The sequence below is a fragment of the Peromyscus californicus genome, unplaced genomic scaffold (genome assembly GCF_007827085.1).
Source record: "Peromyscus californicus insignis strain IS unplaced genomic scaffold, ASM782708v3 Scaffold_3__1_contigs__length_106647218, whole genome shotgun sequence".
In the NCBI taxonomy this organism is placed as follows: domain Eukaryota; kingdom Metazoa; phylum Chordata; class Mammalia; order Rodentia; family Cricetidae; genus Peromyscus; species Peromyscus californicus.
Genome location: NW_026294551.1, coordinates 46,797,003 through 46,812,074, shown reverse-complemented (window position 1 = coordinate 46,812,074; position 15,072 = coordinate 46,797,003). Strand labels below are relative to the sequence as shown.

At 49.1% G+C, this 15,072-nt stretch overlaps 3 protein-coding genes across 4 annotated transcripts in view; 2 read left to right on the top strand and 1 right to left on the bottom strand.

Annotated features, from left to right (window-relative positions):
- Tlcd3a (TLC domain containing 3A) overlaps nt 1-3,269 on the top strand; it is a 29,253-nt gene extending 25,984 nt beyond the window's left edge. For both annotated transcript variants that reach the window (XM_052756013.1, XM_052756011.1), the window contains exons 4-5: nt 877-972; nt 1,760-3,269. In XM_052756013.1, the coding sequence (XP_052611973.1) occupies nt 877-972; nt 1,760-2,029 (366 nt within the window). In that variant the 3' untranslated portion in view covers nt 2,030-3,269. The remainder of the gene's footprint in view (nt 1-876; nt 973-1,759) is intronic.
- Nucleotides 3,270-4,401: 1,132 nt separating this feature from the next.
- Gemin4 (gem nuclear organelle associated protein 4) lies at nt 4,402-11,679 on the bottom strand. Its single transcript, XM_052756009.1, has 2 exons — nt 11,546-11,679; nt 4,402-7,759 (listed from the first exon to the last, which is right to left on the bottom strand). Exons 1-2 carry the CDS (start codon nt 11,553-11,555, stop codon nt 4,593-4,595), a joined length of 3,177 nt encoding a protein of 1,058 aa, XP_052611969.1. The 5' UTR covers nt 11,556-11,679; the 3' UTR covers nt 4,402-4,592.
- Nucleotides 11,680-11,712: 33 nt separating this feature from the next.
- LOC128121367 (diazepam-binding inhibitor-like 5) lies at nt 11,713-13,040 on the top strand. Its single transcript, XM_052756014.1, has 2 exons — nt 11,713-11,812; nt 12,327-13,040. Exon 2 carries the CDS (start codon nt 12,373-12,375, stop codon nt 12,634-12,636), a length of 264 nt encoding a protein of 87 aa, XP_052611974.1. The 5' UTR covers nt 11,713-11,812; nt 12,327-12,372; the 3' UTR covers nt 12,637-13,040.
- Nucleotides 13,041-15,072: the final 2,032 nt, after the last annotated feature.

The window sequence follows — 15,072 nt, the reverse complement described above, 5'->3', positions numbered from 1 at the left end:
GTGGAAGTCAGTAGTGGCATCAGATCCCTTGGAGCTGGAGATCCAGGTAGTTCTGAATTGCCTGATGATGGTGCTGGGAACCAAATTCATCCCTGGAAGAGCAGCAAGTGCTCTTCACCACGAAGCCATCTCTCCAGCCCTATTTTTTTTTTTTTTGGTGTTTTTTTTGTTTTTTGTTTTTGAGACAGGATCTCACTATGTAGACCACACTGTTCTCAAATGTGTAGCCATCTTCCTGTCTTGGAGTGCTGAGATTAAAAGCATGCACTACCACATCCAGCACTCTATTTTCTTATTTCCTTTGTGTATATGTGTATGTATGGGCACAAGTGAGGAGGTCAAGGGACAACTTGGAAAAGTCAGTTCTCTCCTACCATGTAGGCCCTATAGGTGGTATGGGGGTCCAACTCAGGTTGCCAGGCTTGTAGGCCATTGCCTTTACCAGCTGAGCGTCTCTTTTGCCCCAAGTCTTCTTAGTCCAATGTTACCGAGCAGGTCAGTCCATCAGATAGGCTGCTATTTCAGGAAGAAAAAAAGAAGGTATTCCATTCAGTAAGGACTTTGCCTTCTAGCACATACTTCGATGACTGAATAGGCCCAGTGCTTTTGACACAAAAGCAACAGAGTTCCTCCCTATTGTTCCTAAAATCAGATGAAGCCTGCTGTAGGACTCAGTGAGCCTATCTGCATTTGACTTTGGGTCCTACCCACATGATTGGCAGGGAAGCAACAGGTAATTAACTGGATGGCCACTTGCCTGTTAACATTTTTCTCCCTTCAGGGTCTCATGGTAATCTTTTCCTGATAGCCTGTTAGGATTTTCCTTCCAGTAGTTTCTGAAGCTCCACATCTCAGTCCCCTTTCTTCTCTCTGCAGAAGCTCCGCGGAGAACTTGGAGACTTCTTTGTCGGCTGCATCTTCACAGCAGAACTGAGTACTCCATTTGTGTCGCTGGGCAGAGTTCTGATTCAGGTGTGTGTGAGTGAAACAGCAGATGTGAGGGCGGAGGGAACAGATCCTACCCAGCCTCTGGAGACTAGGGTTTGGTGAGATCTTAGCACCAGGAGAAGAGACTCTTTGACATGTTACATCATCATCCAGACCAGGTGGATGAAACTTTTGATTTCTCTCTCTCTCTCTCTCTCTCTCTCTCTCTCTCTCTCTCTCTCTCTCTCTCTCACACACACACACACACACACACACACACACACACACACACTGTTGCGTTATTTTCCTGACCACAATTTAATCACTTGTGGCTTAGGTCAAACTCAGCATCACTTTTGGTAAAATTATGAGGCTGTATATGGTGGCTGAAGAGACCGCTCCGTGGGCAAGACAGTTTGCTGCACCAAAGCCGTGTTATCCCCCCTCAACCCACTCAGGGCAACATCCATAATACTGGGCCAGAAGCAAGTAACAGCTTGGTTCTTGTGAAAGCTAGGCATGGCTGAGTATGCAGCCTAGCTGAAAGGGTGAGAGCTCTGTGTTCAGTGAGACCCTGTCCCCAGTGAGAGGGTGACAGCTAACATCTTCTGGTCTCCACAGGTACATGCATGGGCCTGCATACCTGCTTGTGTGTGTGTGTGTGTGTGTGTGTGTGTGTGTGTGTGTGTGTGTGTGTGTCTAAGTGCCAAGCAATTTAGCGCTGTAGGCCTTGACTTGTACAAGAACCTGCTTGACTGTGGTAAGGCTGGGTTCCGTACCTGATGACCCATGCTCTTGGTGACCTCGCCTTCTCCTTCTTTTCTCCTTGCAGCTGAGGCAGCAGCATACCCTTCTTTACAAGGTCAATGGAATCCTCACGCTGACCACCTTCCTCTTCTGCCGGATCCTTCTTTTCCTCTTCATGTACTGGTCCTATGGCCAACACAAAGGGATAAGCGTACTCCGAGTGCCATTTAATATCCCTATGCACTGCAATGTGGCCAATGCCATCCTCATCTCCCCCCAGCTCTACTGGTTCTCACTGCTGTGCAAGAAGGCAGCCCGGCTCTTCGACACTACCAAAGCCAAAAAGAACGGTTAATCCATCTCGGGAGTCAGGCACTCACACTAGCTGCCTCCTCTACTCAGTATTCCAAGGACCAAATTGTGCCCGGGGTAGCTGCTGCCTTCTGGATATTGATAAGCCTCTGGATTTGAGGTTTTCTTTGTAAGAATCCCCATTACCTCCCCCTTCTAACCTGCTCCTTTTGCAAAAGCACTCCCCCCTCCCCCCCGGTCCCCGCACCCACCCAGTGATAAATAACTTGGATCCTGTCAAACCTCCACCGCAGCAAAGTAGTTTTCATGCAAGCCTGAGGCGCCTTCCTTGGGCCTCTGACAAGAGCTCTGGGAGGTGACGCACCACTCTCCCCACTCAGGGCAACATCCATAATACTGGACCCAAAGCAAGGGACCACTTGGTTCTTGAAGTAGCGTCATTTTTCCAACACGAAGGAAAACCATTGTGGGTGTGTAGTCTTTTACTGTTTACTAGACAGCCCTGGTCTTCTCATCTGCATATCAACAATGAATTCTCATCCTACTGACTTCTAGTCAGAAGGGCTCACTGACAGTGGGCAAGAGGCAGGGCTGAGAGCCTGAAGACTTGAGTAGGTCAGGCAGCCAGCAGAGGCCAGCACCTCTGCAGGCTGACTTGGTATAAAGACCAGTAGCACAAACTTGTGAGCTTGTCGCAAGCAGTCACCGACACCATTCTCTTCGGAGCATAGCCTCTCATACCCAGTTTTCTCTGCGTCCACATAGAAAGCTGGTCCCAAACTCCTGGACAAAGTGAAGTGGATGCCCGACCAGGTCATCCCACTCTGACACTGCCCTTTTCATTCAAAATGGACACAGACATCTGCATTCCAACCTTCGAGGTCTCAAGCAGGCCAGCGCTTCCTGAAGAGACCCATTTCTGTATTGAATATGCGGCCATTTAGCCAGACTAGAGAACACGAGGGCAGCCAAGCTGGCCAGAGCACGTCCTGTGGACCAACGTGGTAGCCGTCTGCAGTGGATGTGGTGGAGCACTGATCATCCCTCACAACAGGCTGGGTTTGAGAGCACCTGCCACCACTTTCAGGTGGCAGCAGAAACACTACAAGTGCCTTATAATTCACTGTCCATGGACTTTTAAAGGACTGGATGATTGTCTCAAATTTTGAGTTTCAGTCTTTACTAGGTGCCATTTAAAAAAACAAAAATGCTGTTTTGTGTTTTGTTTACTGTCCATGTATCCACAAGTCATCCATATGGTGATTAAATTGCACTAAATCCTGTTTCTTATTTGCTAAGTGCATTGGCACTGACTTCCTCAAACATCCTGAGGCCCAGCTTGACAGAATGGTGTGTGGGGTCATTCCTAGTCTGACCATGGAATGTGACTGACTTCCAGGCAGGTCTCATTCATACCTTCGTCCAACATGTTGGTTCAAGGTACCAAAGGATTCACGGAAGGTGCCCAGAGTTCAAGCTCAGTGTTCACGTGTAACTTCAGGTCTGGCTTGCTCTGGTGAATTCCAATTAGGGAGTTGGGAGGGTGGAAGCCTGCCTATTGACCACAGAACAGTTTACTGTAGGTGGGAGAAAAGTAGTAAACCATTTTAAATGAGGGTGTGGATATGCAGGAGGTGACGGGACCTTTTCTCTCATCCCCCTGATACCTCCCTAACCAGTTCTTAAGAGTTGTGTAATACTATCTTTCACACTCATTTTTATGCTTCTGCACGCATTGTTACCTCTGCCATTCATTCATCAAAACGAAGATGCCACTCCAAGGTATCAGCTGTTCAGCAGTCCTGCTCAGCACAGCCCCTCCTGGGTGTGCTGAATGGATGGTTATTACCCCCTTACCAGTGTTTCATGGTTCAATCCTCCAACAAAGGTATAGGCCTCTCTGGCACACAAGTCACAACCAGTGCCAAATGAGCCCTTCCCACATGTGCCCTTTTGGCGATAACCTTGGAAAAAAGATGACGTACTAAAATGCTTGCTAGCAGCCCAGGCTAGCCTTGAACTTAGGAGCCTTCTACTTCAGCCACCCCAATGCTGGGATTATAGGGATGTACTGTTAGCAAGCCTAGCTGAAGACTCCAAGAGACCTCAGTGAAAAGAACATATAACTTGGTATTTTTTTCTACTAGGTAGCTCCACCTTTGGGCTTACTGCCAAATCTAGGTGGAGAATTTCAGTTACAGACATGTTCCTCCCCAGCTGGACTTGTTTTTTTTTTTTTAAACTTTTGGATGTTACTATGTAGTCCAGACTGCCACCCTCAGCCTCCCAAAGGCTGACGTCACAGGTGTACACTCCCACACCCGCCCCACTGGCTTGACTTGATCCTAAAGATTACCTAAACCTAACTTTGGAGCATATTTAAGCCCAAACTTCTGAGAAAGGCTCAAGACAAGATGAAATCCAAAAGAGTTTTATTGTAGTAGTATGTGACAAATACTAAGAAACTATTTTCTTTACACTGCTCCTGTACTGTATCCCTTTCATCGTGTGTACATTCTCACCTCACTGTAAGGTTGTGCAGCTCTGGGCCCTGCAGGAACACCATACTGGAGGGAAGGCTTTGGCTTTTGTTCTGCCCTCCAAGGTCAGAAGTTGTTGATCTTTTGTAGCAGGGTTTGGCGCCGCTCCTCGGGGCTAATGTTCTTAGCGATAGACTTTAGAAAGCGCTGCTCATCGACCTTCTGGAGCAAGGAGCCCACAGAAGGGTTGGCCTTGCTTAGGGTTTCATAGCAGGTAAGGATTTCCAAAGCCAGCACGTACAGGGGCTCACAGACCTCCTGGGGGAGCATGGCCATGATGTGCAGAACATGACAGAACATCTGGGTATACACAAACAAGGTTTCCTGAGTCAAGTCCCCTTCCTGTCCCTGGGCCCAGGGGCCCACCGACTGTATCAACCTGACTGCATCCAGGATACTGGTCAGACTGCTACAGAGGAGTCTGACAACATGGCTCCAACCGTCCATAGGAAGCCAGTTACAACAGCTCTGGCTGCAGAGAAACTGGAAAGCTCTCAAGGAGAGGACGGAGAGCTGGAGCTCCTGGGCAAAGGGCCTCAGGTTGAGCAGGGGGACAAACTGAATATACTCTAGGCTGTAAGGGACATGAAGGAGCTGTTTCTCCAGCAGCTTCCTGGTCAGCTGCTGCAGGTACTGCCACTCCTGGGGACTACACCAAGGCATGACTTGTACCAGGGCCACCAGAAAGCCCTTACTAAATAATCTGACCTCCTCAGGATTGTCCACATCCACCACTAAGAGGGAGAGCATCTCTTCAGAGACATTGCTGGAGATGGAGCAGCACTCCATCCAGGCGAGAAGGCCCGTACCAGGCCCATACCCTTCATGGGCCTGCGAGGTCCACTGGGCCTCAGAGAGCTTACAGATCTCAAAAAGGGTGGCTGGCACCTCACACTTGAAGTGTCCTTCAAAGAAGCTCTTCAGTCTCAGGCCCACAGTCCAGTCTAGCTGGTCCACCTTGCGGTGGAGCCAGGACAGGGACTTGGCCCAGGTGTCTGGGGAGAAGGTCTCTGCGTTGGCCAGCACAATCTCACAGAGGAGCTCCAGGATGTGGGCCACAAGATCCTTGCTGTCCAGAGGGAGGCAGCGCTTCTCCCGGGGGAGCTGCCAGAACTTGCTGAAGCTGTCCAGGAGCCGGCACAAGCTGAAGAGCAGCGGGAATGGGGAGCAGGTTTGCAGCCAATACTCCTCCAAGCTCACACTGGCTTCAAGGGTCTGGATGAAGAGCTTCAGACTCAGACCTACCTCCTCCACGTCCAGCATCAAGAATGGCAGGACAAACTCCTTCAGCACCTCATCAGGCTCCAGAAGAGCAGCAACTGGAATCCCCTGTGGTTTCACAGGATTCATCAGGCAGCTCACCAGCTCCAGAAACTGCTTCTCTTCTTTGGGTGTAGAGAACTTTGTCCAGACAGTTTCTTTGAGGCAGGACACCATGAAACTGGTATGTGGCTTTGGCCCTTGTGTTTCTGTGAACTTCAGGGCAGGGAAGGCAGTGAGAATCTGAGCCAGGAACCTGTGAGTGCCCAGATTGGTCACAGCTATGCTGCACATCTTCTTCACTACAACTTCTGGATACAGGATCACCAGGCGGGCCATGGAGGTCACCGCTTTTGCCAGACCCTGTTCAGAGGTGCTCTGTGAGAGCTGGTTAAACGTGGTGTTGAGGTCTTCCTGAAAACCCTCCAAGTAAATAGACAATCTGTCTGAGAGACCCTTTGGCCCCCAACAATGCAAGACACCAGAAAGGACTTTATTTTTGTCTGGTAGGGAGAGGTCTGCATAGCACTCCAAGGTCAAGCAGGTCACCTGCTTGATCTGAGACTGGGGAATAACCCTGTTAGATTTGATGACTTCCATCACCGTTTCTAGCAGACTCAAGACCAAGTCTGGTTCTCTGAAGAGAGACCTGTTGTTAACCAGGCAGGCAACCCACTCATCTGAAAAGGCCCACTTTTTCTCAGAAGCAAAAATGTAGCACATTTCCATGTGCCGGTCCATCTTCTGCTCAATGATGGCCATGGCAATGGAGGCGGTGATGTCCTCGAGGCCCTTGTCATTCAGCACTCGGCTGGTTTTTCTCAGGAAGTCCCTGACACACTCAGCTAGTTCACAGACCACCTGCCTCTCCTCCTTGGACATGCTGGCAGTATCCAGGTAGAGTTTCAAGTTCTGGCTGAAGGAAGTCAGACTGTCACACAGCCGGTAGGTGTCATAATTTGTCCCCTGACTGCTGTTGAGCATGTCCTGCAGTTCTGTACCCCACTCCTGCAACAGGTTGTGCATAAGTTCAAACCCCATGAAAACAGTCTCACCGGGGAGTTTGGCCAGTGAGGTGAGGCTCACGTCCCGCTCTGCCTCCTTGACCTTCTCGGCCAGGGCCTGTTGATGGTATGGGTTCTGGGTGTCCGAATTCCATACAGAGATCACTGTGGCTAGTTTGTCTAGGTACATGGTGGCAGATACCTCCTGGGGGTCATCCTCCATCAGTGCAAACACACTCAGCATGTCAGCCAAGTTAGCTAATGCACAACACTTCATCCCGAGGCACAGGATTCTCTTTTGGATTTGCTTCAGCCCACTAAGCAGCATGGCCAACAGCGGCATGGTGGGACCTACATCTGGGTCAGACTTAAACCTCTTTGGAGGATGGGAGAACTCATCTGAGGATGGCAAGTATTTATGGGCCATCATCCTGAACTGGGAAAGCAAGGGGTCCTGCTGGTCACCCCTGTGCTTCATCATCTCCCACCAGACATCCAGGAAGAAGGCGACATCCTTGGAAGAAGTGTCAATAGTCAAGTGTTCCAGAAAGTTCTGTAGTTCTGAGCGGCAGATGGTGGTAGGCAGGGCCATGAGGAGCTGAATGAAGAGTCCAGAAGCTTCCAGAGACTTAAGCAGCTCAAAAAGGACGGTGTGGTTGATGGTAGGGATCATGTTGCCCACGGAGAAGAACACATCTTCCTGCCACCGAGTATCAGTGTCAGAAGGGCTGAGAGGGGAGGGCTGAAGAACCTTCGCCCAGATGATGATCAGTGCTTTCTTCTTCCAGGCAAATGGCTGGGAATGGGCTGTGGATGAGGAGATCTCCTTCAAGGCCTCCACAATGGGCTGCCCCACATGTTCCCAGTCTGACTTTGTCAACTGTACCAGGGCTTTGGGGTGGAACAGCTGTTCAGCCATCAAGAAGCCCCCATGCAGAATAGTCATTTCCTCACAGATATTCAAGGGGCCTGCACAGAGAAGCCAAGAGTTAATCAAGTTTTCAGAACGGTAAGCAGAGGCTAAGAGAAACAGCCACTGGCTGACTGTCCATCAGTATCAAGTTAAAGACGACCCTGACATCAACGGAAGAGGAAGAAGGCACGGTCAGTAAGAGCTCCTGAAGGGCTGGGGTCATAGGGACTTGGCTGAGGAATAAAACCCAGTTCCTAAGATCTCCAGAATGGAAATCAGGAGGACAATGGTACCCCTGGAAAGAGGCAGAGAGGGATTCAGAACAGGCTTCCAAATTTCTTTGTAAGTATTTTATATTTATTTGAATTATCTGGGCCTCTGGAGCTGGAGTTAGAAGTGACTGAGAGCCACCCGATGTGGCTGCTGAGAACTGAACTCCGGTTCTCTACAAGAACCTTATGTGCTCTTGCTTAACCACTGAGTTGTCTCTCCAGGCCCCCAGGACAGGCTTAAAGGGACGGCAAGTTCAGTGTTGGTACCTGGAGTCTGAGGTAGAACATGTAGTGCCATCTTTCAGCAATGGCAGTGAGTTAAGGAGAAAAGGCCTGACCTTGATATCCTCCCTATGCTAATTCCCTGCCGGGTTCCACCCTCCTAAATGCTTAAGGGAAGTTCCTTGTCTGTGTATCCTACATAATGGGCATTAACAGCTTAGATGCAAGATTGTAAAACATCTGTAGTGAACTTCTGCCCTCCGGGGTTCTCCCACTGTGCTGTAACCCTGTATTTAAGACCTCCTCCTTCCTTCAATAAACGACATTAGGCCAAATATATATATATATATATATCTCAAGCTGATAATAGAAAAATAAATAAATAAATTTAAAAAGAAAAAAAAGGAGAAAAGGCCTGATGTGAATATACTCAGTTATGGAAAACAAGGGAGTGACTAAGATCCCTCAGCAAAGTGTCAAGAGGAAAGCTGGAGTGTGAGGTTACAGGAGGTAGAGGACTGAGGGACAGTGTCACCAAGTATGTATTGGAAGACATGACAAAAGCCAGTGACATGGCTCAGTGACCATCGGCACCAAGACTGATGACCTTGAGCTTGATCCCTAGGCCTAATCCAGCAAGAGAGAACCAACCTCTACAAACTGTCTTCTGACCTCCACCGATGGTCCCCACACATACACACACAGAATGTAATAATTAAAAAACAAAACCCGAGCTCTGTGACACGTGGTGACACAGATGGAGCCCCAACACTGATGATGTACAGTCTTTGTTTCTTTTTGGAGGGGGGGTTGTTTATTGTTTTGTTTTAGTTTTGTTGTTGTTTGAGACAGGGTCTCACCAGGAACTGGCTGGCTTTGAACTCACAGAGATCCGCCTGCCTCTGCTTCCTGAGAATTAAAGGCGTGCGCCACCACACCCAGCTGAGCCTTTGTCTTGGAGCCCAGAGCCTTGCACAGACCGGACAAGCACTCTACCACTGAGCTGTATTCCCAGCCCTGCCTCCCTTCTTCCTAAACACTGTACTGCTCATGGGTTCAACATTCCGGGCCTTACAGGGAAAAAGTTCACCCAGCAATTTCTTCCAGTCAAAAATGGACAAGCTACTGAGGGGTCTGGCTCTATGGCAGGACCCAGGAAAGCAGTTCGTCATTCACTGGCCTAAGAACTGATACAGACAGTTAAAAGGAAGGCAATATGGGAGTTTAATCAGACAAATGGATTTAAATCCTAGCTCAGTCATTCCAAAAATGTGACTCTGCACACTGCTGAGTCTGTCTACATACACGAGACTATAATGTTCACGGTATAACCATGAAAGTCACATGACACAACATACGCGCATCACACTTGTGGAACTATCTTCTGGAAACATCCTTCGGGATGGGAGAGAGGAAGGGATCTATGTATCTCTCAATGGTCAGCCCATAAAGGGCCAGACTTAAATGGCCAGTTGTTGGCAGGACCATCTTGTCACTGTTTTATCTCCTCCAGCACAGAAACAAAAGGACGCAGGTCTTTCTTTCTCAAAGCGTAAAACTTGGCCCAGAATCTAAAGTAAGAGTGTAACAACTAACAGGTCACGGCCACCGTTCCGACAACCCCCACCCATTCCCAGGGCCCAGAGATGCCTAACCCTTCCCTCAGTCCCCCATGCTCCCAGGAACACATCTTCGACATTCTTATAGGTCACTGAGTCAGCAGCAAAAATACTGACTCCAGTGGCCCATGCTTCTAATCCCGGCTCTAGGGAGGCAGATTTCTACCAGGCCAGCCAAAGTACATTGTGACACCCTGTCTCAAACCTCCCCTACCCCCAGGGAAAAAAAAACACTGACTCCAGGCAACTAATTAATCTCTTGGCCACTAACCATTTACCCCCCCACCCCCCAAAAAAAGGCAAGGATCAGCACTACTAAATCCAGGCCTGAAGGCAATGCACCTTGGCTTCCACAGTAGCAGTCGGGCAGAGCTAGGCTGCTGTGGCGGGGTTCTTTCTGGCTCAGGCTGTTCTGCCTGCCCCCAACACCATTCCATTGTGACTATAAATTCAACTTTGTTGCATTTATCAGCTTAGCTGAGCAGATGTCTGCCGCCAAACATGTGCCTTTCAGACACTGTGTACATGTGCTTGACAAAGTCCCAGACTTGCTAGGGGAAACTGAAAGACTATCAGTAGCTGGTGCTAGGAAGTGACTGCTTACTCTGGCAGGCACTGGGTTGGGCTTGGTGGCATACATTTTTTTTTTTTTTCTTTCTTTCTCTGAGATAGGATCTTGTTGCGTAGCTAGGGCTGGCTTGAAACTATTTGGGCCAGGTTGGCCTAGAACTCTTGAGATCCTCCTGCGTCTGCCTCAAGAGTGCCAGTCAGACATAAGCCACCACACCCAGCTTTACACCTATATAATCATTTAATCATCAAACTAACTTCTTGAGGATTATCACTCCTGTTTTAGAGATGGGAACCTCGAGGCCCAGGCACAATTTGTACAGAGTGTTTGGACCAGCGGAGTCGAGTCATGGCAGAACTCTTCACAGCTGCGGGGCACGAAACTACCATTCCACACTAAAGAGCTGGCTAGGGACAAAGCCATTTCTCCACAGCGTATTATTTGCAAATCTTGGAGTACCTCCCAGGACAGCCTCCCCATCTTACCCTCTAAAGAGCACACCTAATAGGGTGGGGAGGCTTGGCAGTTGGCCACAGATTTCTATCAACGCCGGCTCTCCTTCCAGACCCCGCCTAGGAGGAGACTCCAAACCAAACGGCACCCAGATTTAAAAAGTGCCATCTCAGCTGTTGCAACTCCCGCTTGCAAGCGAGGGCTGCGGGGCACCCCTGTGCACAAGACACCGTAAGGCGCCCAGTTATGCACGAGGTCTCAAAGAAACTCCAAGCCTCTGGGAGGAAGACAGTATCCGCATCTCTGCTTTGTGGACTAGGAGACCTGCTAAGAAACTTGTTCACTGACTCGCATTCACTCAATAAGGAAGACCGGTCCGGACGTCCGTCCCTCCCAGCCCGGCATTTCCGAAACACGTGCAGTGGCCCTGTGCACTTTCAGGGGATCCAAGGCTACATTCGCTCGCTGTTTTCCAGTGGGAAGAGACCACGAGGAGAAGGAGGAGGGATCGAGAAGGACCAACACGAGGCGGGCTGTGGGTTGGAGGCCGGCCTCGCGGCCGCGGGTCCCCAAAAGCCCCTCAAACCCCCAGCCTCCGGAGCCGGAGCCGGAGAGCGCCACTGGAGGAGCGCAGGGCCTCGGCTCACCCTGGAGGTGCTTTGCGGGGCGCGGCCCGAGGGCCGGAGTAGGGAAACGCGAACCCACCTAAGTCCATGGCGGCGAAGCTGGCGGCGGGGCTCAGCCGCCCCTCCCACTCCGAGGCCAAGAACGCGGCGCCCACGCCACGGCACAAAGGGCGGCGTCACAGGCCCCGCCCACAGCTCGCCTGGGCTTCCGTGCGGTACTCCGCTGGCCGGGTGCTGCTCCGTGCGCACGCGTACTCCGTCCTCCTCCTCAAGCTCGCGGCGTCGGGGCCGCCCAAGCCCACAGCGCCCCCTCTCGGCCCCAGGCTTCCCAGCCGTCTACCCTCAGGTACCGTAGGCAGGCTCCTTGCAGAATCTGGCCTCTTGAGGGCAGGAGGTCCAGGCCTTTAGTCCAGACCTCTCCTTCACCCTCACCCAGGAACCCCGGGCAGCTCCCGCCCACGATTCACTCCTACGGAATGGCCTTCCCCAGGCTGCCCACTAACCAGCAGCAGATCCACGGGACTCACCCCTCTCTGTCCAGCCTCAGAGACATTCACAAATACCCAAGTGCTTTTCATGCTGCACGGTCTTCTATGGGCAACGTCAACGTCCATTTTCAGGGCTCATAGATGCCTTTGTTAACTTTGAAGGACAGTCCTACTGGAAAAAGCACTGTGGGACAGGACTAATCGCATGGATTCCTGGTCTGCAACTTGTAGTTTATCAAACACACACACACACACACACACACACACACACACACACACACAAACGTCCTGTGTTCTCACACTTTATCTCTTTGCCCTTTCTTTCCAAGGCCTAATAATCATCTGCTTTGCTTATTTCCAACCCTCTTCTAGTACCAGGTATCACTTAGAACAGAGAGGCCCAGCCTCTGGTGCACCAATGAGCCAAGTGGAATTTGAAATGGCCTGCGCTTCCCTCAAACAGCTGAAGGGTCCCGTGAGTGATCAGGAGAAACTGCTGGTGTACAGCTTCTACAAGCAGGCCACCCAGGGCGACTGTAACATCCCTGTCCCTCCAGCCACAGATGTGAGAGCAAAGGCCAAATGGGAGGCATGGAATGTGAACAAAGGGATGTCCAAGATGGATGCCATGAGGATCTACGTTGCCAAAGTGGAAGAGCTGAAGAAAAAGGAGCCTTGCTAAGGACATTTTGGCAGCTACAAGAAATAACATGGCTCCACTGGTAGGGAATGGGCTTAAGAGTTCCTAATGGCTGAAACATACTGAAAGGGTAGCAGGGTTAGCGGAGACATCAAATAAATCACTTGAACCGCACCAGAGTGGAGTCTGTTGGAAAAGAAACTCTGTGAGGGTCCTGGAAAGGGGTTCAAATGTGCAAAAGCATCTCTCTGCTGGGTAAAACTCCATTAATCTGGGTTTGGGTGGTCTGACCGGCATTGACAGCCTTCCTAGTCCCACAGCCTATGTGGATGGATATCTGGCAGAAGAAGGGATGGGTAGGGGGAATCATGCTATGAAAATGACCAAGGTTGGAAGTGGAGGCAGGGCCTTGGATCTGTATCATTAAAGGGCTGTCAACTCACCAAGAACCCAACAGTACAGAGGGGACTCTGCCTTTTTTTTTTTTTTTTTCGTTTTTCGAGACAGGGTTTCTCTGTGTAGCTTTGCACCTTTCCTGGAACTCACTTTGAAGACCAGGCTGGCCTCGAACTCACAGAGATCCTCCTGCCTCTGCCTCCAGGACTCTGCCTTCTAAAGAGCTAAAGTCAAATAGAAAAGTCCTGGTCTAGACCACAGGCCCAGAGAAGTTAGTATTTTGATGAACTCAAACTTTCAGTGACACAGTGGTGAAGTAACTCATGCATCACAACACAGCAGCCAAGGGACAATGGAGCAAGATGGTTTCAGAATCTTAGCCTCCGAAAGACTCATCTAAGGCTTAGTTAGCATCCTAAATGTTCTTAGGATTGCTGTTCTTAACCTAGGTTTCTGCTTGGGGCCCTGACAGACAATATGATATACTGCTCTCACAGAGGACCTGAGATCAGATCCCAGCATCCATGTCAAGGGGTTCACAGTCACCTGATTCTAACTCCAGGGGAACTAACACTGTCTGTCAACCATTTCATCATCAATGAGCTACCATGGTGCCTGGAAGCTGGCATATGAAGTGCTAGAGTTCTTGAAGGACTCTACAGTATCATGGCATTTTCCAATACTTTTCTTCAAAACTTGTCCTCCATCTGAGATACAGTCACTTGTCTGGCATGTGTGAGGCTCCGGGTTTGATCCCTAGCAAATCTAATCATGTAACAGCAAGTTTCTAAAGGTGTTTTTGTTGTTTTTTTGGTTATTTTGGTTTTGGGGATAGGGCCTGGCTGGTCTGGTATTCACTGTGTAAACCAGGCTGGCCTCAACTTTCAGAGATCCATCTGCTTTTTCCTCCTGAGTGCTGGGATTACAAGCATGAACCACCTTGATGGTTATAAAGTATATTTTTATCGTTAAAACATTATTTATTATTGTGTATACACTATGTGTAGGCGTGGCAGGAGTGAGTATGCTAAGCGTGCATGAAGAGGTCAGAACACAACTCTGTGGAGTTGATTCTCTCCTTTACATAGGTTCAAGGAGCAAACTCAGGTTGCCAGGTTTTTGTGCCACCACCTTTACCTACAGAGCTATCTTGTGGGCCCTAAAGTTTTTGGGTTTTGTTTTGTTTTTGTTTTTTTTTTGAGACAGGGTTTCTTTGTGTAACAGCCCTAGCTGTCCTGGAATTTGAATTGTAGACAGGCTGGCCTTGAACTCACAGAGATCTAGATCTGCCTGCCCCTGTCTCCTAAGTGCTGGATTAAAGATGTGCACCACCAAGCTGAGTTAACAAAATTTTAAATAGTCCTCTTTTCTCCTTGTGAATTAGAGGGTCTACTTAGTGAATTCCAGACTAGCCAGGACTACATGAGACCTTGTCTCAAAAACAAACACAAGCTGGGTGGTGGTGGCACATGCCTTTAATCCCAGCACTCGGGAGGCAGAGCCAGGCGGATCTTTGTGAGTTCGAGGCCAGCCTGGTCTACAGATCGAGATCCAGGACAGGCACCAAAACTACACAGAGAAACTCTGTCTCGAAAAACCAAAAAACAAACACAAACCCAACTTCATTTCAGAACCATCCTTTCCAAAAAGCTTTAATAACAAATGCACTCAATAAAATTGTTTTCAATGTTTGAAACCAACTTCCTATATTAACCTAAACAGAAAAATCACCAGAATATGAAAAACATATTTTTCAGGCTGAAGATATAATTTAATCCATTTTAAAGATGACTAAAACCATTTTATAAAGAAAATAGTACAGAACCAGGCCCACAGAAATGTGACTTATTGAATATTTTGTTCATTAAACACTTCCTATTTTCTCTAGTTATTCAAAATATAAAATCAAGGTGAGGAATTACCCAGATATTTTTTATCCAAAGGATAACTTTTCTTAATCTTTTTGTACATGGGTGTTTTGCCTGCATGTATGTATGTGTACCATGCATATGGAGTGCCTTCAGAGGCACTCAGAGGGTGCTGGATCCCCTGGGACTAGAATTACAGACAGAGCAGTCATGT

Coding starts and splice junctions, on each gene's coding strand:
- LOC128121367 (XM_052756014.1), top strand. CDS start 12,373: ATGAGCCAAGTGGAATTTGAAATGGCCTGCGCTTCCCTCAAACAGCTG.